This window comes from Bos indicus x Bos taurus, chromosome 2, assembly GCF_003369695.1.
Source record: "Bos indicus x Bos taurus breed Angus x Brahman F1 hybrid chromosome 2, Bos_hybrid_MaternalHap_v2.0, whole genome shotgun sequence".
Lineage (NCBI taxonomy): Eukaryota > Metazoa > Chordata > Mammalia > Artiodactyla > Bovidae > Bos > Bos indicus x Bos taurus.
In genome coordinates, this window is record NC_040077.1 from 6361078 (window position 1) to 6386842 (window position 25765).

The 25765-nt window shown below is 37.2% G+C and overlaps 1 protein-coding gene across 1 annotated transcript in view; it reads right to left on the reverse strand.

Annotated features, from left to right (window-relative positions):
• Positions 1–46: 46 nt before the first annotated feature.
• ANKAR (ankyrin and armadillo repeat containing) overlaps positions 47–25765 on the reverse strand; it is a 52329-nt gene continuing 26610 nt past the window's right edge. Inside the window, exons 9-21 of the mRNA XM_027555582.1 lie at positions 25439–25543; positions 23996–24237; positions 21285–21453; positions 17431–17672; positions 16867–17266; positions 14784–14890; positions 12385–12507; positions 9367–9525; positions 8307–8424; positions 5814–5923; positions 4143–4339; positions 1603–1649; positions 47–294 (exon numbers count right to left, since the gene is read on the reverse strand). Coding sequence (XP_027411383.1) covers positions 47–294; positions 1603–1649; positions 4143–4339; positions 5814–5923; positions 8307–8424; positions 9367–9525; positions 12385–12507; positions 14784–14890; positions 16867–17266; positions 17431–17672; positions 21285–21453; positions 23996–24237; positions 25439–25543 — 2267 coding nt within the window. The remainder of the gene's footprint in view (positions 295–1602; positions 1650–4142; positions 4340–5813; positions 5924–8306; positions 8425–9366; positions 9526–12384; positions 12508–14783; positions 14891–16866; positions 17267–17430; positions 17673–21284; positions 21454–23995; positions 24238–25438; positions 25544–25765) is intronic.

The window sequence follows — 25765 nt, forward strand, 5'->3', positions numbered from 1 at the left end:
ATTTTACAAGATTGCTCGGGAATCCTTTCACACTAAAATGCTTTTATTAGCCTTCTCCAGGCTCTGGATTAGCTTTCTGTACATGTTTCCCAAGTTGGTTCAAAAGCACTATTCTTGGTCTTGATACCGTTATGATATCTGATGAAATTGCAGATGAAAAGGAAAAAATATTATGAGAAACAGTAGTCTTTTTTGTTGTTTTGAAGAGTCCCATGAAGTTAGTTACAGGAGGTATAAAAGTCAAAGAATCTCTTGGTTGAATTTTGGGTTTTAATTTTCTTCGGTGCTCTTTCCCTAAAAAGGAAAGAGCCATAATTAAGTGTCTCTTAAGCCTAAGAGCCCTAGGAATAGTCTCATTGCTTTTAATTCTATATATTTCTAATTCTTCACATCGCTGAAACATACTAAGAGAACGGATCAGTAGCTTCCAGACTTAAGATGCTGGAATGCAAACATCTGTGGAGATCAATATATGTTGCAAACTTTTTATCATGCCAAGTTGGCACTAATGAAAGAACAAATGCCAGCTACTTTAAACATCATTTTGGAAAAGAAGGGATATTTTCATGTCAAAAGAAGGTGTAAAAGCCATTATCTTAAAATGGAGGTCTTTACTTGAATGAAATTAACTTTATTAGACACCTAGTTGTCCTTTTTCCTTTTTGTCTTATGTTATCACAAACCTGGTCTGGACTTTGCAGACCATTACTGGTATACATATTATTCAGAAGCCAATTTTAAAATGAAGGAATAATCGAACCAGCTTTATCCTTCTAGGTAAATTACTCTTACACTAAAGAAGCTATCCAAAAACCAGACCATACAGAAACCATTCTACTACCAATGATATTCAAAAATATAGCTTCCCACACATACCTACCTTCCCTCAGATACTCCCTGATAAATGAAGTTCTTCCCTGTCCTTTTCTTTTCCTATTCTCTGTCTTTCCATTTGTGACTCCAACAAAGTGATCTTGATTTCAGAAAGTTCTGTCTTTGCTTTTATAGTGAGGTAATATACCAAGTGGACTGATTTTGGGTCCTACACTAAGCACACATGATCAGGCACGAAGCATGTACATCAAGTCAGTACGTAATTTATTTTCCCTATTACTTGTCTAGTAGGAATTGGACACTAACATGATAAGATCTGGATTCTGATCTCACAGGCCTCAGCCACTCAGCCATCAACTCTATAAACTTACCTATCAAGTCTATAAAACAACATAATATCAACGGAAGGAATGTCATCTCTGCTGTAAGAACTTATAGGCAAGTGGTACATGAAACGGAGTAATAGCAAGATCGTAATTAAAGTCATATGTTTTTCAATAATGACATTTCTATGCATGGCTTGTGAGAAAAAGCCAAGTAAGAAAGGGATTTCTTTCAAATGCCGTAAGTGGGGAAGCCTTAAAAGGAATGATTAACACAGCACGGGCTTGTAAATGGGAAGATATTTTAGGTATGTAAAACTAGAAAAGTAGAAGTTTACCGGGAAACATTTTTTGGTAGCCTCAGCATTTTGAATTCTTAGAAATAAAACAATTATAAAAGGTCTGAATTGAAAGTATCTTAGAGATAAAAGAAAAAATCAATTACCTTTCTTAAAGACAGGAATTACGGATGGTCCTCCATTTTTCTCCAGACTGAAAGGAAAACACTTTTATCACAAAAACTAGAAATATATAAAAACTTAGTATACCCAGGTACCATATTCAGTGCCTAGGGGTCTAATTTATACGTGTTACCTGTACTTACTATGCATGTTACCTGTAAGTATTTTATAGTCCATCAGTCATTTATTCACTTACCACCCAAAACATGTGGAAGATTCAGTATGCTTGAAGTGAATAGGAAAAGTTTCATGGAAGAAGAGACACTTCAGCTAGGTTTTGAATAAAATAGGTCTTTAAATAGATGAGTTAGGGGAGGGTATTCCAGATATGAGGAACAGAATATGAAAAATGACAATACTATAAAACAGCATGGCACGTTCAAAGGGCACTAAGTACTTAGTCTAGTGTGATCAGAATTAAAGTTATCTGGAGACATGATGGGAGGTAAGATTGGAGAATAAAGATCAGTCATTTTGTGTACCATGAATAAGAGAAAATTTAAACTTTATTTTCAAAGTAATGTGATACTAATGAAGTATTTCAAGCTAAAGAATAATAAGCTATACCTAAGTTGATATGCTGTGGCTTTAATAGAAGTATTTTAATCATCCTGTACGTGTAACATAAACATGGTGTTACAAAATTTCCCTGGTAATAAAATGTAATTTTAAATATTAAATATTAAAACTGCTTATAACGGATGTGTTCCTGGTTAATTTGATGAGGAAGGAACATTTGCTTTTGTCAACTTTAATAACTTTAATAATATTAGACAGACCCCAGTCTGCCAACTTCATGGCTATAGGGTAACATGTAACTGGCTGGTACTTTAGGCTCAGATTATTTTCACATAGGGTCAGTTAACAGTAAGATTTTGTTTGTCTACATACTTCAGAATTTACACATCCAAAAACTTCTAATCTGCCATTCTTGGGGCTGAATGAGGGTGTGGGAATAAAGAAGTGGTATATACTCCAAAACAATGCTGCCATGACCCCAGCCAAAATCAATCTACTTTATGTTTCCAATAGTGATATCAAGGAATATTTTGTGGGAATTAATAATCTTTTAGCACATTCCCCATAGTTTCATTTAAATAAAATTCCTTTGCAGGATTGTTACGAAAATTAAAGGGAATAGTCAATCTATATAAATACTGTAAGGAGAGTGCATAGAATTATTAGTTATGGGAGTAATTGTTATTTGTTTACCACTTCTACCTCACTTGGTAGTCATTCCCATCAGTTTGCTGATCACTTGTTATTGTTTATAATCCTGAAAATTGAGAGTTCACAACTCCAGGGGATGCCGTACAAAACCTCACAGTAATTGTAGATGGCAGTAAAGTGCACCGAGGAAGGAGTATCTTATTCTAATTCCCCAAAAGTTGCCATATGGGCTAGCTGTGAGAGTGATTGCGTAAAATAATACTTCCATTATTTAAAGTATATTAATTTTTTGAATAAATAAATATTATTTTAAACATTTTTTAAATTAAAAATTTTAAACCCAGAAATTTAAAGCAATTGTAATTTAGTTTTCCCTGGATTATATAAAATTAGATAATCAGTTTTGGGTATTCAGTTTTTCATTCAAATTAAAGTGACTGAAGATATACTCATTTTTCTCTGTACTTAAAACTGACTTATAGAACCATGATACACTACTAGATTCTATTGTCTTCTATTATCATAGAGTTAATAATATATCTTGAGTAGTTCTGTTTCCTATGTGTAAATAGCACTATTTGCAGAGACTTAATTCAGCTGTAATTACAGAAGAAGAGAAAATATGCCCATTGTAAGGAGATTCTCCTCTCTTCTCTTTTTACAGAAACTTAAGTTCATGGTAGAACTGCAACACTGAAGCAAAATCCTCTGAATAAATGCCTGGCAAACTTTGCCATAACTTTAGCCACTGGGTCTGATTTAGCCCTGTTTATATCCTGTGAATTTGGCATAGCTTTGAATCATGTGTAAAAGCCCCATTTGATGCCAAGGTCATAGTGGCATTCCTGGTTGCCTCAGAGCTCTCCGATATACCCCAAACCTACCAAAGAATGACTTCCTGAATCACCCCACCAGGCTCCTCTGTCCATGGAATTCTCCAGGCAAGAATACTTGAGTTGGTAGCTATCCCCTTCTCCAGGGGATCTCCTTGACCCAGGGATTGAACCCCTGTCTCCTGCATTGCGGGCAGATTCTTTACTCCTTTGAGCCACCAGGGAAGCCCAAATTGAATTTGGAGGCAACTAATCTTCCAAAAACTTCTGAAAAGGGGGATGAATAACCCTGACCAGACAGGACCCCCAAGATCAGTTGTATTCTTGTCTGCACTCTAAATTCTGTTGCTAAGTTGGAATTAAAAAGAGGCTTTAGCAATGGACATTTAGAATGAAGTCTTTCTTTTGTTACACAGTACATAGATTCATATCAAGGATAGTTCCCTTTGATCTTTCTTAAACTCCCTTAAAAATTCGTCTCAGTAATTTCACTAGTGCCACTTCAAATATAGGAATAATACCTTAGGGAAGGAAGTCCCACTTTTTGTTGCATTTTAAATTCCTTTAAAAATGCTGGGTTTATACTTGCATCTCTGCTGATATTATTTGTTATACGAAGGAACTGATTAGGCTTATTCCTGCATTCCTTTAATAAGAGTCGGAAAGCATTTGCATTGTAAGTTAAGTAACCAAGAGCACTGGAGCAAGCCATGCGAACCTAAGCGAAGAAAAAACAATTTCCCCTTAAACATTGAGCTTTGTTCTTAAAATATCTAACCCAGTGTGCTCATTAAATATTTCATAGGAAATCTCTGTAGATATCATACAGCAAATACGTATGTCAGCTGATGGCAATTTATAGACAGAGGCATAGCCGTATTTTTCGGGAGGGCTGTGAGTTGCCATTGATTTCGAGTAGTTGTTCTCAGTCCTGGCTGCATTTTGGAATCACCGGTAGTTTTTTTTTGTTTTTTTTAAAGCCCATCAACTAAATACAATCTCTCTCAGTAGAATCTGGTGTTAAGTGCCACAGGTGATTCTAGGGCAAGTAAGTAAGAACCTTTGCGTTTGAACTAAGATAGTAGGTCTCAGTTTTCACTGTGAATTGGAATCACCTGGATAGCTATGAAAATCTTGTCCGTATTCCACCCCCTAGAAACTGATTTAATTATTTTGGAGTGCAGGGAACTGAATATTGGGACTTTTCAAAACTGCACAGATGATTATAATATAGGAAACTAGGTAAGAAACCAGAGCATAAGAGTAAGTTAAAAATAAGCCACCCAAGGAAGGAAGCAACTCAGTTATCCACTGAAAGAAACAAGCACAAGTTCCAGGCCATGGGACTCCAGGAAAAGTAATCCTTCCTTTGAAGGAAATACTCTCTGCATTTCACTCTGAAGTAATTAGGTTGTTCATATAATAAAGTACACCCCTGGGAAGTTCTTAGGAAAATCTCTTCGTGGTGGCATAAAAAACGTTGAAAAAATGAACGTAAACCAAACCCATGCAGGGTACCAGAAGGCTGACATATTGGTCTTTACATTGACATACGACTTCTGTCTATGCCCCCAAATCTTCCATGGCTTGCACAGTGCTTCTGGAGCAGCAGCCTCAGCTTCTGGGAACACGTTAGAAATGCAAATTATAATGCTAATTCTACACCAGATCAGAAACTTTGGGAACGGAGGCCAGCAGTCTATGGTGTAACGAGTCCTCCAGGTTATACAGCCTTAAAGTTGGAGGAATACTGCCTTAGCCCTTCCAGGAAAAGCAAAAGAAACAGAAGCAACACTATCATAGCCAACTGGGCTTCACACACCCTCACTCTTAACTGTTGGGCAGGTAAGGAAAACGTTCCAATGGATTCCACTTTCATCATTACAAATAATCACAGAAATGACTGAGTGACTTTAATTATAAAACATTTTATAAATAAGTATTTTTGTATCATCCATGTACTTATTCGTGGACTGAACCTTAAAGCCTGAAGTTAAAACCAATGTGCATATTTTGTGGGAACCAGAATTGTGAATGGCAAAGGTAGGACTAGAAAACTCATAAAATTTTGAGTTAGTAATATGAACTGTTAATATTACATAACACTCAACCTGTGGAGAAATTGGCCCACAGAAGTGAGACAGAGGCAAATTATTTTTAGGATATTCTGTTTTAGAATTGCTTTTTCATACCTCTTCTTGTCCTGAGTACAAATGATAGCAGAGCTGTTGGATTGTCCCTAATGTGGTAAATGCTTCTGGAATACCAGCTCTAGAATGAGCCAAGGTAGCTATTAAGTTCCCTATAAATTAAACAAGAAAAAATGCATGTGTCATTTAATTGATATAAACCAGTATACTGTGCCTTCGTTCATTTGCATATATGAAAGTATTAAAAAGCTTTTGAGTCACATCTCTATTAATGAAGAACTGCTGAGGAAAAATATGTGTGTGTTAAATATAAACTTTTCCCAAAATTATGGTTTGGTTTTCTGTCACTAACAGTAAAAGTTAAATAGGTTCATTTAAGTGTGAAGAATTTTGAAAAATCAGAGGTTGTCTTCCTCTTGGCTTCAGAATATATTTTATTTTGAGGTTTTATGTTTTTTAATGATTATGAACATAATGTTTGAACTATGTAAGAAAATTTAATGTCCTTTTTGCAATTCAAATGGTTTTGAGTTAAGAGCTTAATTATATTTGTAAAATCAAGCAATATATCGCTTATTGACATTTAAGATCATTGAAGTTCTTCCCATAAAAGCAGTGTTTTGAGATTGAAGTAATAAAGTGATCTAGTAATTAAATAACACAGAGAAGGCAATGGCACCCCACTCCAGTGCTCTTGGCTGGAAAATCCCTTGGACGGAGGAGCCTGGTAGGCTTCAGTCCATGCGGTCCCTAAGAGTCGGGCACGACTGAGCGACTTCACTTTCACTTTTCACTTTCATGCATTGGAGAAGGAAATGGCAACCCACTCCAGGGTTCTTGCCTGGAGAATCCCAGGGACGGGGGAGCCTGGTGGGCTGCCGTCTATCGGGTCGCACAGAGTTGGACACGACTGAAGTGACTTAGCAGCAGCAGCAGCAGTAATTAAATAAAGGTGCAGCTACCAACTTAAAATTGTTTCATTACAATTTGTGTTTTATTTTTAGAGATTTCATGTGATATTCTTTCACAGTATTGTTGCTGTGTTGGAATAAGTGTAACACAATAAATCTATTTTTACATTTGTGGGTGGATACTTTATTGAGGTATTCACTGAGTTTTTGTTCTCCTTTTGTTTTTTCCAGCCTCCATTAAAAAGCCAGAAAGACTTCTGTATTTATGGCCTCAGGATGAGTTGGGTGGTATGGTCTAAACCAAAAATTATCTAACGATAACCTTACTTTCAGGCTTATATTTTCTAAAGCCTGAGTTTATAGAAGGGGAGGAAGGGAAAAAGTGTCTTTAAATTTAGGGAGTAAGAAATGGGTAAGGGCAGAAAATCTAAGACTAAAACAGAGAGCAGGACTTTTTGTGAAGAATGGCTAAATGGTACACATAGGAAAAACTGAACTGCTGGCAACAGAAATATCAGCTTATGTAAAATTTCTGTGCTTTTGGAGCCTCTTCTGGAAACCATACCAACCTGGACTTGAGCATATCACTTATTTCACTTTATCCCTGAAATCTAAATACCTGGCTTTGCTTGAGAAATCCAAGACATGCATATGACTCTGGAGGTGCATATGACTCCAGTGATGGAGTGCAGAGAAAGCCAAATAATTTTTGAGATTCAACATCTACCAGCCTCGGAAAATTAATATTTGAAAGCTAAAATAATACGTCATTTCTTGCACAAAGGAGTTTATGAGGTAAAATTTAAACCCACTACAATTGTTTTTCAGAGTCATAGAATTACTATGACTATGAATGTCATTTAGATAAAATATATTTAATAGCTTATATTAAACATGTATTTTTTTCTGGCTAATTTTTGTTTGCTTGAATTTACCTTACACCATACAAATGTAACTTTGTGGCAGCAAGTGAAATTTTTTTTTTGGTGTGTTCAATAATCCCTTTCAGTTAAAAAACAAATACTTTATTTTTTGGTAGCTGTCTGTCCATATGGCTGTCATTTTGATACTGTTTTATGTTGAATTGAGCGTGATAGATCAAGCAAACTAAGATATTTATCATCTGGAGAGTTAGATCTGGATAGATACAGTCAAACAATTACCACTAACTGTGTCAAGAGTGCTGCTAGACCATTTTGCTCTGCTACATCGCATAGCAACATAGAGAACTCAGACATTGGCCAGATATGCACATTTAGTCAAAAGGAAACAAACAGAGGTTATCAGCATAAGTCTGCCAGTATGACTACAAATTAGTGTATAAATTTTGTGGTTGGTAGTTCATAGTTGAATTCTCATTTTACATTCTGAAAAAATTAATTATAGGTTTAAAAAAGTAATTAGGAAATCAGAAAGGCTCTAATTGGGGTGCAGAATAGACTTCATTTCATTCCATGTAGACTTAACTCTGGAGTTCCACGTAGACTTACATGAATTCATTCTTAAAACCATTTGACAGAGTATCAGGCTTATTTTATTACTCCTCAGATTACCAAAAAAAAAAAAAACACCTTTTTTGAAAATAGTTTTATGTGGATATGATTGACTTCTAGTTATTTCTTACCTGTCAAGACAATAGTAGTGGAATCAGCTGAATATAGACTGTCAACTAAAATAGTAACACCTCTTGCAGTCAAAGTAATGTGGTCCACATCTATAATGACTTTAGCTAATACAATAATCTAAAAATAAAAAAAGCAGAGACTCATTGAACATTTTGTACTCCGCTTCTGTAGTTAACCTTTTATTTCTGAGGGGATGCTTCTCAGGAAAGTAAGAGGGTCAATTTGGTATGATCCAGTAGAAGAAAAGCAAGCTGTGCGGCGAGGACCCAGAGTGTGTTTCCCTATCTGATTACTGAGTAACCATCGTAGGCCATATTATCCTTCCATCTTCTTTCCACAATGTTTGCAACGTTTGCATCTGTAAAGTATGGGTTCACAGAAAACACTTCTCCTAAAGGTCATGAGATAGACAAAGAGGAGAGAATAAGATCAAGAAGAAGCCAGAGACATATGGTTGTCTACGTGGTTGAAGAATCAGGTGATCAGCTAGAGATCCGCAGTTAGAAAACTTGTTTCTCTACCTCCTGCCTGATAAAATAGGGGTGATGAAAATAATACTACCTGCCTGTCAACCTGATGGGGTTGTTTTAAGCATCAGATGAGGCAAAACCGCCTATTAATTTGTAAAAAACAAACAATAAAACCCACATCATATTGTTTAGTCACTAAGTCATGTCCAATTCTTTTGTGACCCCGTGGACTGTAGCCCACCAGGCTCCTCTGTCCATGGGATTCTCCAGGCGAGAACACTGGAGTGGGTCGCCTTTTCCTCCTCAAGGGGATCTTCCTGAGCCAGGGATCAAACTTGCATCTCCTGCATTAGCAGGTGGATTCTTTACCACTGAGCCACCAGGGCAGCACCTAACCTTGTAAAACTCTACATAAATGAAGGACTCCTCATAAATAATGGAATGCTTATGAGGTGGAAGGGGGAGGTGTAAAAAATACTGTGAATTTTACAAAATCAGTTAATATTTTCCAGATCCAATGTTTTTTCTAACTTTTCAGTTTTCACTAGAAAGATACATTGATTTGAAATTTTAACCCTCAAATTTATACCTGAAATGCTGCCATTGCCTTCTCAGTTTCAATTGTTGATTCAAGGAAAGGTTCAAAAATTGATATGCTCATTTTTCCATTTTCCAATATTAAGTATTGTTGAAAGCGATTATTGAAGGCAAAAAGGGTTAATGCATAGCCTGCTCGTAAACAAATATCCTGGAAACAGGAGAGATGCATTATCTTTAGTTTACTTCATTTATCATGTTACTCAAGGCAATAGGTTTTGAATTCTTGCATATTAGGATACATTTCATTCTTATCTCTGGGAGTAAAATAAGACATTATTAGGGAAAACAGGTAGTAGAGTTGCCCCAGAGTGTTATTGAACAGATAAAACAGAGAATTAGGTAGTGGTAATCAGGGAAAAGAGAAGAGAAAAAAATTTTTAATTTTTAAATGGAATGTTAGATTACTGATTATATAAATGAATACCTAAATGGTAATAAGAATCTCCATAATTGTATTAACCTTCAACTTTTTAAATCATATTTTTATTTCAACATTTCAAAATACAATTGATAAAAAATTAAAATTTCTCTTGTATAGCATGATATATATTGAATTTTATGCATTCTGAGATGATACCGCTCATTTCTTAAATTTACTTATAAAATTCTGCTGCAGTCTAAGGGAGAATAAAAAATGATTTCCTTTTTAAAAGTCGAATTTTAACATTCTGGGACTGGGCACAGAGCAAAAGTCAGTTTTCCCTTTGGCAGTCCATTTGCCAAAGATTTACAAGTATGGTTGATCTTCTAGAAAGACCCAAAAGATAGAATCTTATCACTAAATCTTATTTTTAATATTTTATTTGAACACTGTGATAGAGAGAAAACCATTATTTTCAGTGTGAGAGAACATTAATCTTAGTGAGTTTTCTTGTCACTGTTAATCATATTAAAATGCTATAGGTACCTATGAAATATTCACAGATAAAAGTATATGATGCCTGAGATTTGCTTCAAAAGTAATATATGGATAGTGAGGGAATATATAAATGAAATAACTGCTGAAGACAGGTCATGGGAATATGTGAGTATGCTACTTTGTCATTCTATTTGTTTGAATTTTTCCATAATAAAAAGTATGTACTCACCAAGTACTCTGATACAAAGTAGCTCCAATACTTTAGCCACCTGACAAGAAGAGCCAGCTCATTGGAAAAGACCCTGATGCTGGGAAAGATTGAGGGCAGGAGGAGAAGTGTGCGACAGAGGATGAGATGGTTGGATGGCATCATCAACTCAATGGACATGAATTTGAGCAAACTCATGGAGATAGTGAAGGACAGGGAAGCCTGGCGTGCTGCAATTTGTGGGGTTGCAAAGAGTCCAACATGATTTAGCAAATGAACAACAACTTACAAAGGAGTCCCCTGATCACAGGCAAGAAGAAAGGTATTAGGTATGAAAGGGAAGGGTCCAGAGAGTGGCGCAAGTGGTGACAGCCCGGGAGGGGTTGTAGAATGATGGAAAGTAGAATGGGCAGAGGGAAAGGGAGAACCTGGTGTCCCTGAGGAGCGCGTTAATGAGAGTAGCACGCAGATGGAACAGAGTAGAGGGCGCACACGTGGTTTAGAAAGTCAGATGATTCCTACCCTATTATTGCCCATATTACAGCAGCCCTGCTCATCTTTTTGTGTACTACAGTAGAGTAAAATTCTGTTTAAAAAAAATAATGCAATGACTTCATTTCTCCCCTTTACCACTCCCCTTTCTTCCTCAACATCTCCCTGAGCTGAGACATAATTGGCAATGTTCTTTCCTTACTGCCCAATGCACTGTAGAATAGCAATAGTTTGGGAGTTTCTCTATTTCTCTAGGGTTAGTGTGGCCCATGGACCAGTGATAGTTCACAAAATAGTTGACAAAAGGATTATACAAACTGAGAATACTTAAAAGAAACAGCTCTTCCTTACAGTTAAATACCAGTTAATAATAAAGGGAAAAAATTTTAAATCACCATTAGACATATCACACTAATTATTATTGCATCAATGGATCCTGAAACCAGTGAGCAAAAGTACAATGCGTAACACAGTATTTGCATAGTCTCAGAGACACTCACCTCCAAATACTTGTTCATTACAAAGGGAAGAACAGTAACTAAAGGGAGAAATATGGAGACACCACTTTAACCAGGCACCCAAAGTTAACGCGGCCAGTTATAAGACATCGTGTACTCCCTGCAGTGATGCACTGGGAAAGTGAGTGAAGACTATGGTGTTCTCGACCAAAATGCATGACCTCAGTTTAACCATGAGAAACAGCAGATAACTCAAATTGAGGGACATTCTAGAAAACAACTGGCCTGGACTCATCAAAAATATCAGTCATGAAAGGCAAAGGACTTGAGTGTTACAGATTAAAGGACACTAAAGAGACATGATAACTAGATGCCATATGGGATCCTGCATTGGATTTTGGAATAGGAAAAGGACATTGGTGAGAAACTGGCAAAAGTTAAATGAAGCCTGCAGATTAGCTAGTAGTATTGTGTCAATGTTAATTTCCTGATTGACAGCCAAGAAAGCTGTGTACTTTCAGAACACTCTGTACTATTTTTGCAGATTCATGGAAAGTCTAAAATTATTTCAAATTTTACAGCTTGGTTGCTTTAAAATTATCTCCTCATAACAGATTGCTGGGGAAAAAGCTATTCCTTTATCACAAGTAGTTTGCGAACCACCACTCTAGAATACTGGGTAAGAAGAAGATGACTGAAGATTGAAAGGTCATAAAATTAAGTTGAAATCTGATGCATCCAGGACAGAAGAGATTTGTTTTTTGGCTTGTCACCAAGCATTAAAACGGCTACATTTCAAAGATGAAATACGACAACTATGAAAAATATGGAACAATACTATTACATCATTACAAACTAACAACCGACCAAAGATATTTTACAGTTTTAAAATAATACATTTGAATATTGTATGAAAAAATGAAATTTTAAGGATGTAGTCTAAAAATCATTTTCTTCTAAATGAGCTCTAACATTTCATAAAGTTACTACCTTATCTTCTGAGTGAAGAAGATAAAGGACATCAGCATAATCAAATCCTTCATTTTCTTGTAATTCCTTCTGTAGGAGATCATTCCTTAGGACAATGCATGCCAAGGAAAATGCCACTTCAACCTACATATGTAATTTTCAGAAACATATTTTTCACTCATGGTTTATCAAATGACACATTTCATCATTCAGATATTTATATAGGATATACCAACTCAAAGATACCATAGAATACCATTAATTCCATTTCTCTGACTAGTATTTAGAGAGTGGCAATTACAACTTCTGGAAAAATCCCCCTCATAATTTTTAACAGCTGAGAAAACAATCTTTCTGTGTACTGTGCAACCACAAAGGTCCGTGTGAGGGCACATGGGGAGGTAACCAGGGCTTGCAGTGCGTGTGAAGAAATTTATCATAAGTGCATAGCTGCATTCCTTCTACATTAAAAAAAAAAAAAAAACTTTTTTTTTTTTTTAAATTTCCTAGCATGGTGCTTGTTAGCTACTGACCATTGAGATATAATGCTCTAATGGAATGCTTTCAACTGAAGCAAAGCATTGGGGAATAATCCAGAGGAAGTTTTCTTCTTCTGGTTCTGGAGTTGTTTAAGGCACATTCTGAAGCCCTTTAAGGAGACTGTTAATGAACCTTGGTATTACTGGGCTCAGTAGACAAATTTTTAAGTACTACACCATGGATTTCTATACAAAGCATTGTGAATTCGAAAAGCATGATTATTATTGCAAAATATTTACTATACAATCTTACTTGAGGAAAAGTTTTAAAATGTTAAATATTTATGTTCTGTTTTAATAAGTTTAACAACTCATTGAAAATATATGCTTAAATATAGACACAACTGAAGTAAACTGTTTTGCCATGAAAATGTACATTTTTAAATAAAAAAATGTATTCTATATGTCATTTTCCTTAGTCTTGAGAAATGTATTTGTACTTTGAAAGTCAGTGCTGCTGCTGCTGCTGCTAAGTCGCTCCAGTCGTGTCCGACTCTGTGCGACCCCATAGACCGCAGCCCACCAGGCTCCCCCGTCCCTGGGATTCTCCAGGCAAGAACACTGGAGTGGGTTGCCACTTCCTTCTCCAATGCATGAAAGTGAAAAGTGAAAGTGAAGTCCCTCAGTCGTGCCCGACTCTTTGCGACCCCATGGACTGCAGCCTTCCAGGCTCCTCCATCCATGGGATTTTCCAGGCAGGAGTACTGGAGTGGTTGCCATTGCCTTCTCCGGAAATTCAGTGCAGTTTTTATATATAATTCAAGCCAAAAAGTGCTAGCATGTGCCTCTTTGTTTCCCTAATCAACATCTGTAATGACATAATCTCTTTCATGGCAAGAAAAGCCAGATAACGTATAACATCTTTTCTGATAGCAAAATAACAAACACCTTCCTTAAAAGAAATCATGCTATATTTACTTATATATTTTCTTCATATGTTATATTAATTTTCTGATTTCCAGCAGAGCCCTTACCAAATTTTAAAGAGAAAATAAATTTTTGTCATTATAGTTTGTGTGGCCAAGTATAGATGTCCTGAATTTCTAAAACCTTGGTAAAGGATTTTAATACATGTGAATGTCATTTTACTGAAGGCATTTAACTAGAAGTAAATAGAAGAATGAATGACTCTGCAGCAACTCGTAGTAACTCCTAGCAGTGTCCACCCTTGAGAAAAGTATTGCTGCCAGCCAACACAGGTTGCTTGGTGGAAGGTAGGGCTGTTCTGATGGTGTAAACACGGACAGGATTCATTTATATTTGAGAAATTTTACTACATAAATCACACATCCTCCTTATCCCCACCCAGGTTTAGCAACCAGTATCTGAGGAAGAAGGGAAGAAATTCCATGAATAATCAAATATCTGAGGAATAAAACTTCTTTGATAAGTAAGGACAGAAGACTAAGGCTCTCTTGTTAAATCTGAAGAAACCACATTTTAATAAAATTTAGTAATATCTTTGCTACTATCTTTGTAGCAATTTTTTTCACTTTAAAAAGGGGTTTTAATTTCCTTCATATTTTTGTTTTTGGCATTCTAGTCTTAAAATCTAGATAGGAAAATTAACCCAATTCCCCAGAATTCAGGTTTGTTTTTTTTTTTTCTTTTGAAGTATCAAAGAATCCACAAAACCTCTTCCTATGGCAACGGTTTTCTTTAAAACTTCTGGGATTTTGTGATTTTGTGTTTGTCAGAAAAAACACAATTCTGTAAAGCAATTATCCTTCAATGAAAAAATAAATTTAAAAGAATTAGGATTTTGCTTTAAAAGGTTAGATATTTTTATTATACTTCTTAGCTTGCCTAAAGATAAAAATTATTCTTTAAAAAGTCATTTATGTTAATTTTTACCATATCACACAAAAGTCTTGTATATACCTTAATATTAGGAGAAGGGTGACTTCTCAGTAGTTGAATAAGTACTGGAAAGGCATTTTCATCTACAACAAATTGTTGACTAATGGGATTGCTTGTATGAGCGACACCTGTAAGAACCCACATCTCAATGAGATAATGTTTTTTCCATCTTGGAAATGTTAACAGTCAAACATAGCTCAATCTGTTTGGTTCTCAATGTGTCCTAGCATAATATGGTTGGTAAATTACAAAAGGAAATGCTTTATTGACACTATTTTACCTTAATTAACTTTTTGAAAGGCAAAGTGAATAATCCTGGAAAATTTACTGTTAGAACAGTTTTCTAATAGTCACAAAACTAAGAAATTAGAAGTGCTGGACTATCAGGGAATAATAATGTAATAGCTATCATTTATTTAAAAAAATAATTACGTGCAAGGTACTTCAGCTTATAGCTGCTACTGTTTTCCATTAAAAGTTTGTTTTTATAAAAATAACTTGAGTAATCACCTGGTTAAAATTTCTGGATTCCTTAAATACTCATACTAAAAAGATAATCTTACTTCTTCTAAGCATACTACTTTAATTTGCAGCTCTAATCTCAATTAAGAGACTCAAATCATCTTTCTAGTGGACATGAACGAACAATTTAAAATTTGTTCTTTTACCAATAAATGCCACACTACAAATACAGTGGGTTTACATACTTAAATATAAGTACAAGATCGGACCCCTTTAGGAACCTTAGAGAAGGCACCTACTTACTATTACCCGGTGCTTGAAGTTTGAAGCAACTAAGGGAATAGGGAATAGGAGCAGGGAATAGGAACAGCAGAGAACACTTTTGTTTGCTTACTCCTTGGAAGGAAAGTGATGACCAACCTAGATAGTATATTCAAAAGCAGAGACATTACTTTGCCAGCAAAGGTCCATCTAGTCAAGGCTATGGTTTTTCCTGTGGTCATGTATGGATGTGAGAGTTGGACTGTGAAGAAAGCTGAGCGCCGAAGAATTGATGCTTTTGAACTGTGGTGTTGGAGAAGACTCTTGAGAGTCCCTTGGACTGCAAGGAGATCCAACCAGTCCATTCTGAAGGAGATCAGCCCTGGGATTTCTTTGGAGGGAATGATGCTGAAGCTGAAACTCTAGTACTTTGGCCACCTCATGCGAAGAGTTGACTCATTGGAAAAGACTCTGATGCTGGGAGGGATTGAGGGCAGGAGGAGAAGGGGACAACAGAGGATGAGATGGCTGGATGACATCACTGACTCGATGGACGTGAGTCTGGGTGAACTCCGGGAGTTGGTGATGGACAGGGAGGCCTGGCGTGCTGCGATTCAAGGGGTCGAGAAGAGTCAGACGCGACTGAACTGAACTGAACTGAACTGAGGGAATAAGAGCAGCAGAGAACACTTTTCTTTCATTGTTTCCTACTCCCCTTTTCCACTGGCCACCAGGGGATGCACACAAGCAATAATTACATGAATATTCTTCATTCAACAGACAAGTATTGAGTGCCGGGTGCACCAGGCACTGAGGTAGGGAGTGTTGCATGCATATTATATGAAATACCTAAGATAAAATTGGCAAAATATTGTGCAAGAATTGTACATTGGAAACTATAAAACATTGCTGGGATATATTAAAGGCCTAATTAATGAAGAAGTATGTGTATTTATGGAAAGGTTGATTCCTTTGCAAAGAAAGGAACAGCAAGACCTGGTGGCCACTACATAAACAAAGAATGACTATGCAAAGAGAATGGAATAGAAAAATGTGCCGCAGCATTAGAAACACTTCTATATCTTCGAAAACATATAGTTCCTAAGATTCAAAATAAGAAATATTTTTCTCTTAAACTTAAAAATAAGAGATTGCTTTAAGTCAAAAGAGCCAAGGCTCATGGTCCTCATTTCTCATTCTAACCAGAATTCAAAGCAAGACTGATACACTATGCTTAATTACATCAGCTCTACTCATTAAGGTCTTTGAGAAATAAAAATATTATAACAGATTAGATATGGTTAAGGGCTGCAACAGTAGGGATAGAGAGGAAGAGTAGTACCTTACTAATATTTTTAGAACTGAGAATAAATTTACAAACCAATACAGATGGACCCCACTGCTTTGATGACGCTCAGCAGCGTGCCATCGGCTATTTTACTAATCCTTAGTAAGCGGACCAGTGGTGCGATCCCATTCCCTTCACATATTTGATTCTGGTGGATCTTGCTGTCCTTACTTAAAGCTATGACGGCTTCACCTCCTGACAAAGAAAAGCAAGAAACATGTCTAACCCTCCAAAGTCCTGTTCTGTATTGTGTAGATTTATGCACAGAACATAACTTACCAACATACTGCATTTTAGCTGATGGTGACAAAAGCATATTTATGATAAAGTTGTATCCAATCTGTTCTGCCATATACTTTTGTTGTTTCAGTGTTTGTCCTGCCAAGGCCCAAAGCGCTACAGCTCCTTGTTCCTTAACATCTATTTGAAATGCCTATAAAAAAAATATTCCATTCAGTCAATGAGGATTTACTGAATACCACAGGAATGTGCGTTTAATAAAACGTTTATTCTAGAATTGGCTTTAGTTTTCTTTTCACTTAATTTAAATTCAATATTGGATACTTTAAGAAAAATGAAAAGTAATAAAATTCCTACCTTGAGAAGTTTTAAAAGATATTTACTCAATGATTTTTCTAGAAACGCTCTCTGGATAGCAGGGTTATAACTTGCCAGTGCTTCCACAGCCATTGCACCCTTCACTTGGACACTAAGCTGCTTTCCTTTAAACAGAGCCACCAGAGGAGGAATGGCTCCTTCCAGAGCCATAGCATCCTGAACTTCTTTATTGTCACGAGCAACCTCAGCAATTGTAACAGAAGATACAGCTGTCAACACATCTTCAAATGAATTCAAGAACCAGTTAAATAAATCTTTTAAAAAGTAGGAATATAAGCATGCAGCATATCACTAGTTTTCCATATTTAAAAGTCAAGTTTATAGAGTCTAGAAAATTTAGAAAATAAAGAAAAAAAGAAATAAAACTCTTCAGACTTTACCACCCAAGCACAAACATTCCATGTCATATCATCCACTATTTTTGTAAATATATAATATAGATTATATAAATATAGATAATGTTGTGCTTAGTCACTCAGTTGTGTCCGACTCTTTTGTGACTTTATGGACTGCAGCCCACCAGGCTCCTCTGTCCATGGAGATTCTCCTGGCAAGAAGACTGGAGTGGGTTGCCATGCCCACCTCCAGGGGATCTTCCCAACCCAGGGATTGAACCCATGTCTCCTGCATTGCTGGTGGATTCTTTACCATCTTAGCCACCAGGGAAGCCATAGATAACTTTGGATAGTGTTGTACTTAACACAGTTGTACATAAACACAGTATCCTGCATTTTAATTTACCAGTAAAAAAAAATTTCTCCCATTCCTTATGAACATCAGTGTCTCCTAAATATTCCATTAATGCATGTCTCACATTTCCTTAAACATTTACATGTTTAAAAATAATGGGTTGTTTCTAACTCTTCACTGTTTTAAACAATGCTTAGGAAAAATCTTGGCACATTTCCTTCCTGTCTGTATATTTTTCCCCTTAGCATAGAGTCCTAGGAATTATTGGAATAACTGAATACATTCATGGTAGATTCATTTTCATTTTTCCCCCTTTTCTCTTTTTTAAATTGAAGTATAGTTGACATACAATATTATGTTCGTTTCAGATGTACAGGAAACTACCACCTCAAAAAGTAACTGTCTATTCCCATACAAAGTAATTTCAATATTATTGACCACATTCCTTGTGCTGTATATTACAGCCTCATGACTTATTTTATAACTGGAAATTTGTACCTCTTAATCCCTTTCACTTACTTTACACAACTCCCAAACCCCTTTGCCTGTGGCAATCACAGTTTTTTTCTCTGTATCTACAAGAGAAAAAGTACACTCTTTTCTCTGTATCTACTTTTTGTTTTGTTTGTTCATTTGTTTTCAGTTTTAGACTTCACATATAACTGAATACAGTATTTCTTTGTCTGACTTATGTCACTTAGCATAATACCCTCTAGTTCCATCCATATTGTTGCCAACGGCAAGCTTTCATTCTTTCTGTGGCTGTGACTATTCCACTGTGTAAATATACTACATCTTCTTTATTCATTCACCTGTCAATAGCCACTTAGGTTGCTTCAATATCTTCATTATTGTAACTAATGCTGCATGGAACATGAAAGTGAAAGCCGCTCAGTCCTGTTTGACTCTTTATGACCCCATGGACTCTACACTCCATGGAATTCTCCAGGCCAGAATACTGGAGTGGGTAGCCTTTCCCTTCTCCAGGGGATCTTCTCAACCCAGGGATCAAAACCAGGCCTCCCGCATTGCAGGCGGATTCTTTACCAGCTGAGCCACATGGAACATAAGGGTGCTTTGATCTCTATAAATTAGCCTTTAAGTTTTCCTTGTGCAAATACCTAAAAGTGGATTTGCTGGATCATTTGTTAGTTCTATTCCATGTTGGCTGTACCAATTTACATTCCCTCCAACAGTGCACCAGAATTCTTTTTTCTCCACACCCTTGCCAACGCTTGTTATTTGCTGTCTTTACAATGACAGCCCTTTGGACAGATGTGAAGTGACACCTCACTGTGGTTTTGATTCACGTTTCCCTGATGGTTAGTTATGTTGAACATCTTTTCATGTGTCTGTAGGAAACTGAAACTGTCTTAAAGGGTGCATGCAAAATCTCACATGCTCGGAGGCCCAGTGCAGAGAGGCAGCAGTGTGAAAGGTGCCTGGGTCAGACCTACTTGCTCATCTTGGAGAGCCTCCAGGGGAAGCAGGAGGCAGCTGGCACTCCACAGGGGAATGAGACACAGAGACAGCTAGTTCTGTGATCTCCCTCCACTGTGCTGATGCCGGCGGGCACATTTTGGAATCCTCCTTCTAGCCTATCAGTTGGAGAAGGCAATGGCACCCCACTCCAGTACTCTTGCCTGGAAAATCCCATGGATGGAGGAGCCTGGTAGGCTGCAGTCCATGGGGTCGCTAAGAGTCAGATACGACTGAGCGACTTCCCTTTCACTTTTCACTTTCATGCATTGGAGAAGGAAATGGCAACCCACTCCAGTGTTCTTGCCTGGAGAATCCCAGGGACGGGGGAGCCTGGTGGGCTGCCCTCTATGGGGTCGCACAGAGTCAGACACAACTGAAGTGACTTAGCAGCAGCAGCAGCCTATCAGTGCTAGGGGCCTGCCCCTCCCCTTCCACCAGCTTGCCTGTACCAGTTAATGACAGGCCTCACAACTAGCTACCCATCAGAACCTGCCCTGCCCGCCAGTTGCCCATAGCAACTACACAAGGCAAGGCCTCTCAGCCAAGGAGACCAGAGGCCAGCCATGCCTACCAGTGTGCCTACAGTAGCTGGCCCCACTACAACAGGAGGGGGCATACAGCCCACGTAAGGGCTGTATTGAGCATCTAGGTCTGATGGCCAGAGGGTAGCCTGAGGCTGGACTCCATAGGACATCTCCTACATGAGGCCACTTCTCCAACCTACCCAATACACAGAAATAGATTCAGAGAATTAGGCAGAATGGGGAGACAGGTGAATATATTCCAAATGACTTTATGAATTTGTAACAAAGGAAAAGAACTTTCAAATGATTTCACTACATGAAAGAAGTTCTTAGATGATAATTGCTTAATCTGAAGTACTAAAGTAAAAGAAAACCTTCTGCAACAAACCCCTTATCCATAACCTTGTCTTACATTATAGCCAACATAGTTATTCTGTATTCATTCTTAGAGAGCTAGAATAGAAAAAAAGATGATAAACTGAGCAGGAAGGAAAACATACAAGCTTTCCCCCAATTTTTTATTCCTCCTGCTTTCTCCCAATTTTTATTTCCCCATATGTGGGGGAAAACCACAGACTTGAAGTTCACACTGTTACGTGTATGCTCATTGGGATGAGAAAATTCTGACAGAGTCTAAGAGACCATTTGCAGTAGCTGCAGAAACTGCCTCATAGCTTCTGGTGTTCTTGGTATTTATATGCACTTCAGAGTCTGACAATTAGCCTAATTACCTCCTTATCTTGGATTTTGATATCCAATATCTCACAACAAATCTAAAGTCCTTATGTAACCTGAAAAATAGCTTCCAATGATCAAAATGTGTCTTATTCATCTAAGGAGACGTCTACTGGCATCCCTGGGCATATTAACTACATTATTTTTATTACTTGTGCCAATGTTTCCATTTTTTTAAATGTCTAGTTCAACATTTTTATACTTAATGGCTTTGAGAATCAATTCCTTTTATAAATCCAGTGGTTTAAATTTAAGTGTTTCAGAAGTTAAGTTATATTACACATGTCTAGATCCATCCTAAGTTAAATCCAGGACATCTATTCATCAATGACAAGTTCAAACCTTTATTTGCTTCACTTAATATTTCTGGTCACTTTAAAATATATAGAAATAGAGACTTACCTGAGTCAGAACTCAGAAATGAAATAAGGTATGGGATGCCTTTATGGTCTCTCACTGCTCTTTGGTTATTTTTGTTTCCCATACATAAGACCCGCACACAGTTCATCACATTTACTAGCACGCTTTCTATGTCTAAGTTTAAGAGATTTATCAGAGCTGGGATTCCATTCTAAAAATAAAATAGTATTTAATTATAATCAAATTTATTTAGGAGGTCTGCCATCTTTATTTAGAAACACAAGTCTATAATCTTTCTTGATATAAATATCTGCTTATTTAGGACAGAACAATTGCCCATAAACAAATGTGTGTACTGCTATGGTACATGAAGTGACAGTTGTCACAACTTTGAGCATGTCTTGAGCTTTAATTTTAAGGTGAGTATTCTATAAATATATTTTCTCTCATTTTTGGCCGTGCCATGCAGCATGTAGGATCTTTGTTCCCCAACCAGGGGTCAAACCTGCATTGGAAGTACAGAGTCCTAACCACTGGACAGCCAGGGGAGTTCCTATAAATATATTTTCAAATAGCTTCCTTTATACCAAAATAATTTGAGGCTGCAAGTTCACTGTAACATTTAAGTGTCTAAAAGTGAAACAACTGAGTAATATCAATTGAATACAATGCCCATTTGGAAATATCTGTCATTGTATACCTTGCACTGGTAATTGGCAGTTATATTTATATAACACAAAATATTCTTTTTAAATGTAAATATAGTTTACTAATTTTAAGTGGAGTAAAGATGGCACTTCTCCCTACTAGCAGTAATAATGAAAGAATATTAAACAAGACAAGAAACAGAGGTGTAACATTATCTTCAATAAAGCTAGGAGACATCTGTAATGCTAAATGATAATAAATGTTTATGAGTAACCAACAGAGTGCCGAAGAATTGATGCTTTTGAACTGTGGTGTTGGAGAAGACTCTTGAGAGTCCCTTGGACTGCAAGGAGATCCAACCAGTCCATTCTGAAGGAGATCAGCCCTGGGATTTCTTTGGAGGGAATGATGCTGAAGCTGAAACTCCAGTACTTTGGCCACCTCATGTGAAGAGTTGACTCATCGGAAAAGACTCTGATGCTGAGAGGGATTGGGGGCAGGAGGAGAAGGGAACGACAGAAGATGAGATGGCTGGATGGCATCACTGACTCGATGGACATGAGTCTGAGTGAACTCCGGGAGTTGGTGATGGACAGGGAGACCTGGCGTGCTTCGATTCATGGGGTCGCAAAGAGTCGGACATGACTGAGCAACTGAACTGAACTGAACTGAACTGAACCAACAGAGATGAGAGAGATTTCCCATGGCCACTGGCTACAGGAAATACTGGCAGAACACAGTTTTCTAAAGTAAATGGCTCTACTTTAAGGGACAAGGAAAATGCACACACACACAATTCCCTGTCTGGAACAATAGGAATGGGCGTGGAGGATGGCAACAGGATCTTCCCTGGACCAGTTAGTCATAAAGTGTTGAGAGTTAAGGAAGGCAAGGATGAATAAAGAATTATACTGATAAGATATTTAGAAGAAGTAGACTTATTGGTGAGATAAAAAGAAAGAGACAGATTTTTACACTGTGGAGGAAATAGAAACGACATGATGGGTACTGTATCGCTGTCAGCTAAGGGAAAGCAAAGCTGAAAGGTCCCATGCATACAACCCTGCAGCCTATGTCATATTCTTGTAGCCTAGAACATGGACCTGAGCTCTTTCCCACATGCATTTCCTGCAAATAGCTAGATTAGAAAGAACGTATCTCATTCAAGCTGCTGCTGCTGCTGCTGCTAAGTCACTTCAGTCGTGTCCGACCGACTCCGTGCGACCCCATAGATGGCAGCCCACCAGGCTCCCCTGTCCCTGGGATTCTCCAGGCAAGAACACTGGAGTGGGTTTCCACCTCCTTCTCCAATGCATGAAAGTGAAAAGTGAAAGTGAAGTCGCTCAGTTGTGTCCAACTCCTAGCGACCCCATGGACTGCAGCCTACCAGGTTCCTCCATCCATGGGATTTTCCAGGCAAGAGTACTGGAGTGGGGTGCCATTGCCTTCTCCGCATTCAAGCTGAGTACTGATCAAAAAGGACCTAGAACGGGATCTGTTCAAACATATTATAAAAGAAAAAATAGAAAGAACTTATGACAGATAAAGAATGCTCATCAGAAAAAATATATCACAAAGTATACGAAAAACTTTAACTGAAAATGATTTTGATACTATCAGTGAAAAAATTATATTAGGCAATCACCTTTATAAAACAAGGGTGCACAGAAGAGACAGCAGGGCTCAGGGAAGATTTTTTGAGACAAGGGGCAGTGAAATGAGTTGGAAAAGCCCAGGAAAGATGTGAAGAGATATAAAAGATAAACAGTAGTCCACACAAAAATAAATAAGGCCAAAAACATAGCAAGAGACAAGGAGGGTAGGACTGGGTGGGGGGAAATGAAATAAAATCAAACAGCGGGACTTCAGGACAGGGTTGACACACAGCCCTCACTGGGCCTGTTCTGGGCACAGAGCTCTTGTTCTCGCTCTTGTTCACTTTGGTACTCATGGTATTGTGGCTGGTTTGCTCTTTGCATCCTCACTGAGATTGGAATTCTCCCCTGGGAGTTTATGAGGGCCACTGCAGAATGAAAAGGGCATCTTTCTAGCTTCCATATGAGAGAGTCACTCAGTCAAAATGATGTTCTATGAAAAGAGCTTACGTGTTTGGCAACAACATCCTTGTTTTCAAGTTGAGCGATGTCATATAGAATGACAGCGCAGCGAGAGTGTAGTTCAGGTTCCTCAGAAACCAGTAGGTTAATCAAAGCTGGAATGGCTCCCGCCTCTACTAAAGCATGCACTATACTTGGGTGGGTTGAGATATTACTCAATAACCCAACTGTTTTGCACTGTAATTTTATTTTGGAGCCTTTTAATAGATTGATTAATGCAGGAATGGTGCCTACAATGAAAAGATCAAGAAAGAGCATGGTTTGTAACTATTTGTAGCCAATTTATCATGATAGACTTAATATTTATGGGCATTGCCATATAAACAATTAGCAAATAATTTGATGAAATATTTATAAAATTATCATTTGAAACCACACCAATGCATGTTTCTGTCTTATCTATAGTATGGGCAGTTCTCATTGTCTACACATTGGATTTTCACACAGCACACAATCATACATTTCATATTGGCAACCTAAGCCACCTTTGAAACACTGAATTTTGGCTTAAGATAATTGAAAAATAAATTATTTTCACTACCATATGGTAGAGTTCACTTTGGTTATCGCATCAACTTTGCGTGGCAGTGGTATATGCAATTATTTGAGTACTTTATTATATTTTACCCATATTTTATATAAGTAGCCGTGAAAAATGAAAACACTTGGTTCAAAGATAGAAGTCAGTGGGCACGGTGAACATAGAAAATATGGCTTCAGTTGGATGCTTGTTACTTAGGTTCAGTGTGAAGGAAAAACACTATTCAAAAACTTTTTGTACTTGTTTTTAGGAACATGTTAGGGGACTGCCTATAACCTTTTCATTCATTCATTTATTCAATCAATCAATATTTCTGAAGCATCTCATTTGGGCCCAATATTCACATTAGAGTAATGGCTACCATAATGGATAGTGTAGATAGAATATTTCCATCATTTCAGAAAGTTATAATTGGTAGTGCTGTTCTCAAAACAATCCTATGAGGTAGCAACTATTTTACTAATGAGGAAATTAAGCATACAGAAAAGTAAGCAATCAGTCTAAGTTCTAAATTCAGAGCTAGTTACAGACCCAGGCCTGATCCTGTAACTGCTATTTTTATAAATAAAGTGTACAAATAGAGAAAAGGGATAATTTTTAAGTGAAAGTAAACATACGGGTAGTATGGTAAATTAATTTAATATCACTTTTAAGCTTGCAAAGTTTTAGAGAAATGAGCTTTATATAGTTTTTAGTCCTGTGCCACTTTCACTTGAAATATAAAATTCAAGGTTTACAGGTAAAGGGAATTATCTTAGAAAAAAAGAAAAATAGAAACTTAAGATCAACTGAAAAGTTTTCTTCACAATTAAAAATACGTTTTAAAGTTAGTGGGCATATCTCTGCATAAAATAGCATGAGTAAAAGATAGCTGATAGATTTTACATCACCTGCATCCAAAATACATTTCCAGTATTCATCATGTGCTAAGCAGATAACTTCTAAGGACATGACGGCCATCATCCTTCGCTTATAGCTTTCGCACTGCAACATTTCTGATAAGTATTCAACAGAAAAATACACGTTGTAATTTCACAAGAGGTAAGAGAACGGTTGACTCTGTTTCTGTATAGGCCAACTGAAGCCATGAGTTGAGATCACCAACATCACCATCAACTGCATTCTTTAAATTTCCCTCTGTGCACGTGAGGTGCTTAGACAGACTGAACACCCATGATCTTCAAAGTTTATAATCTATAGAATTAGCATAAAATATC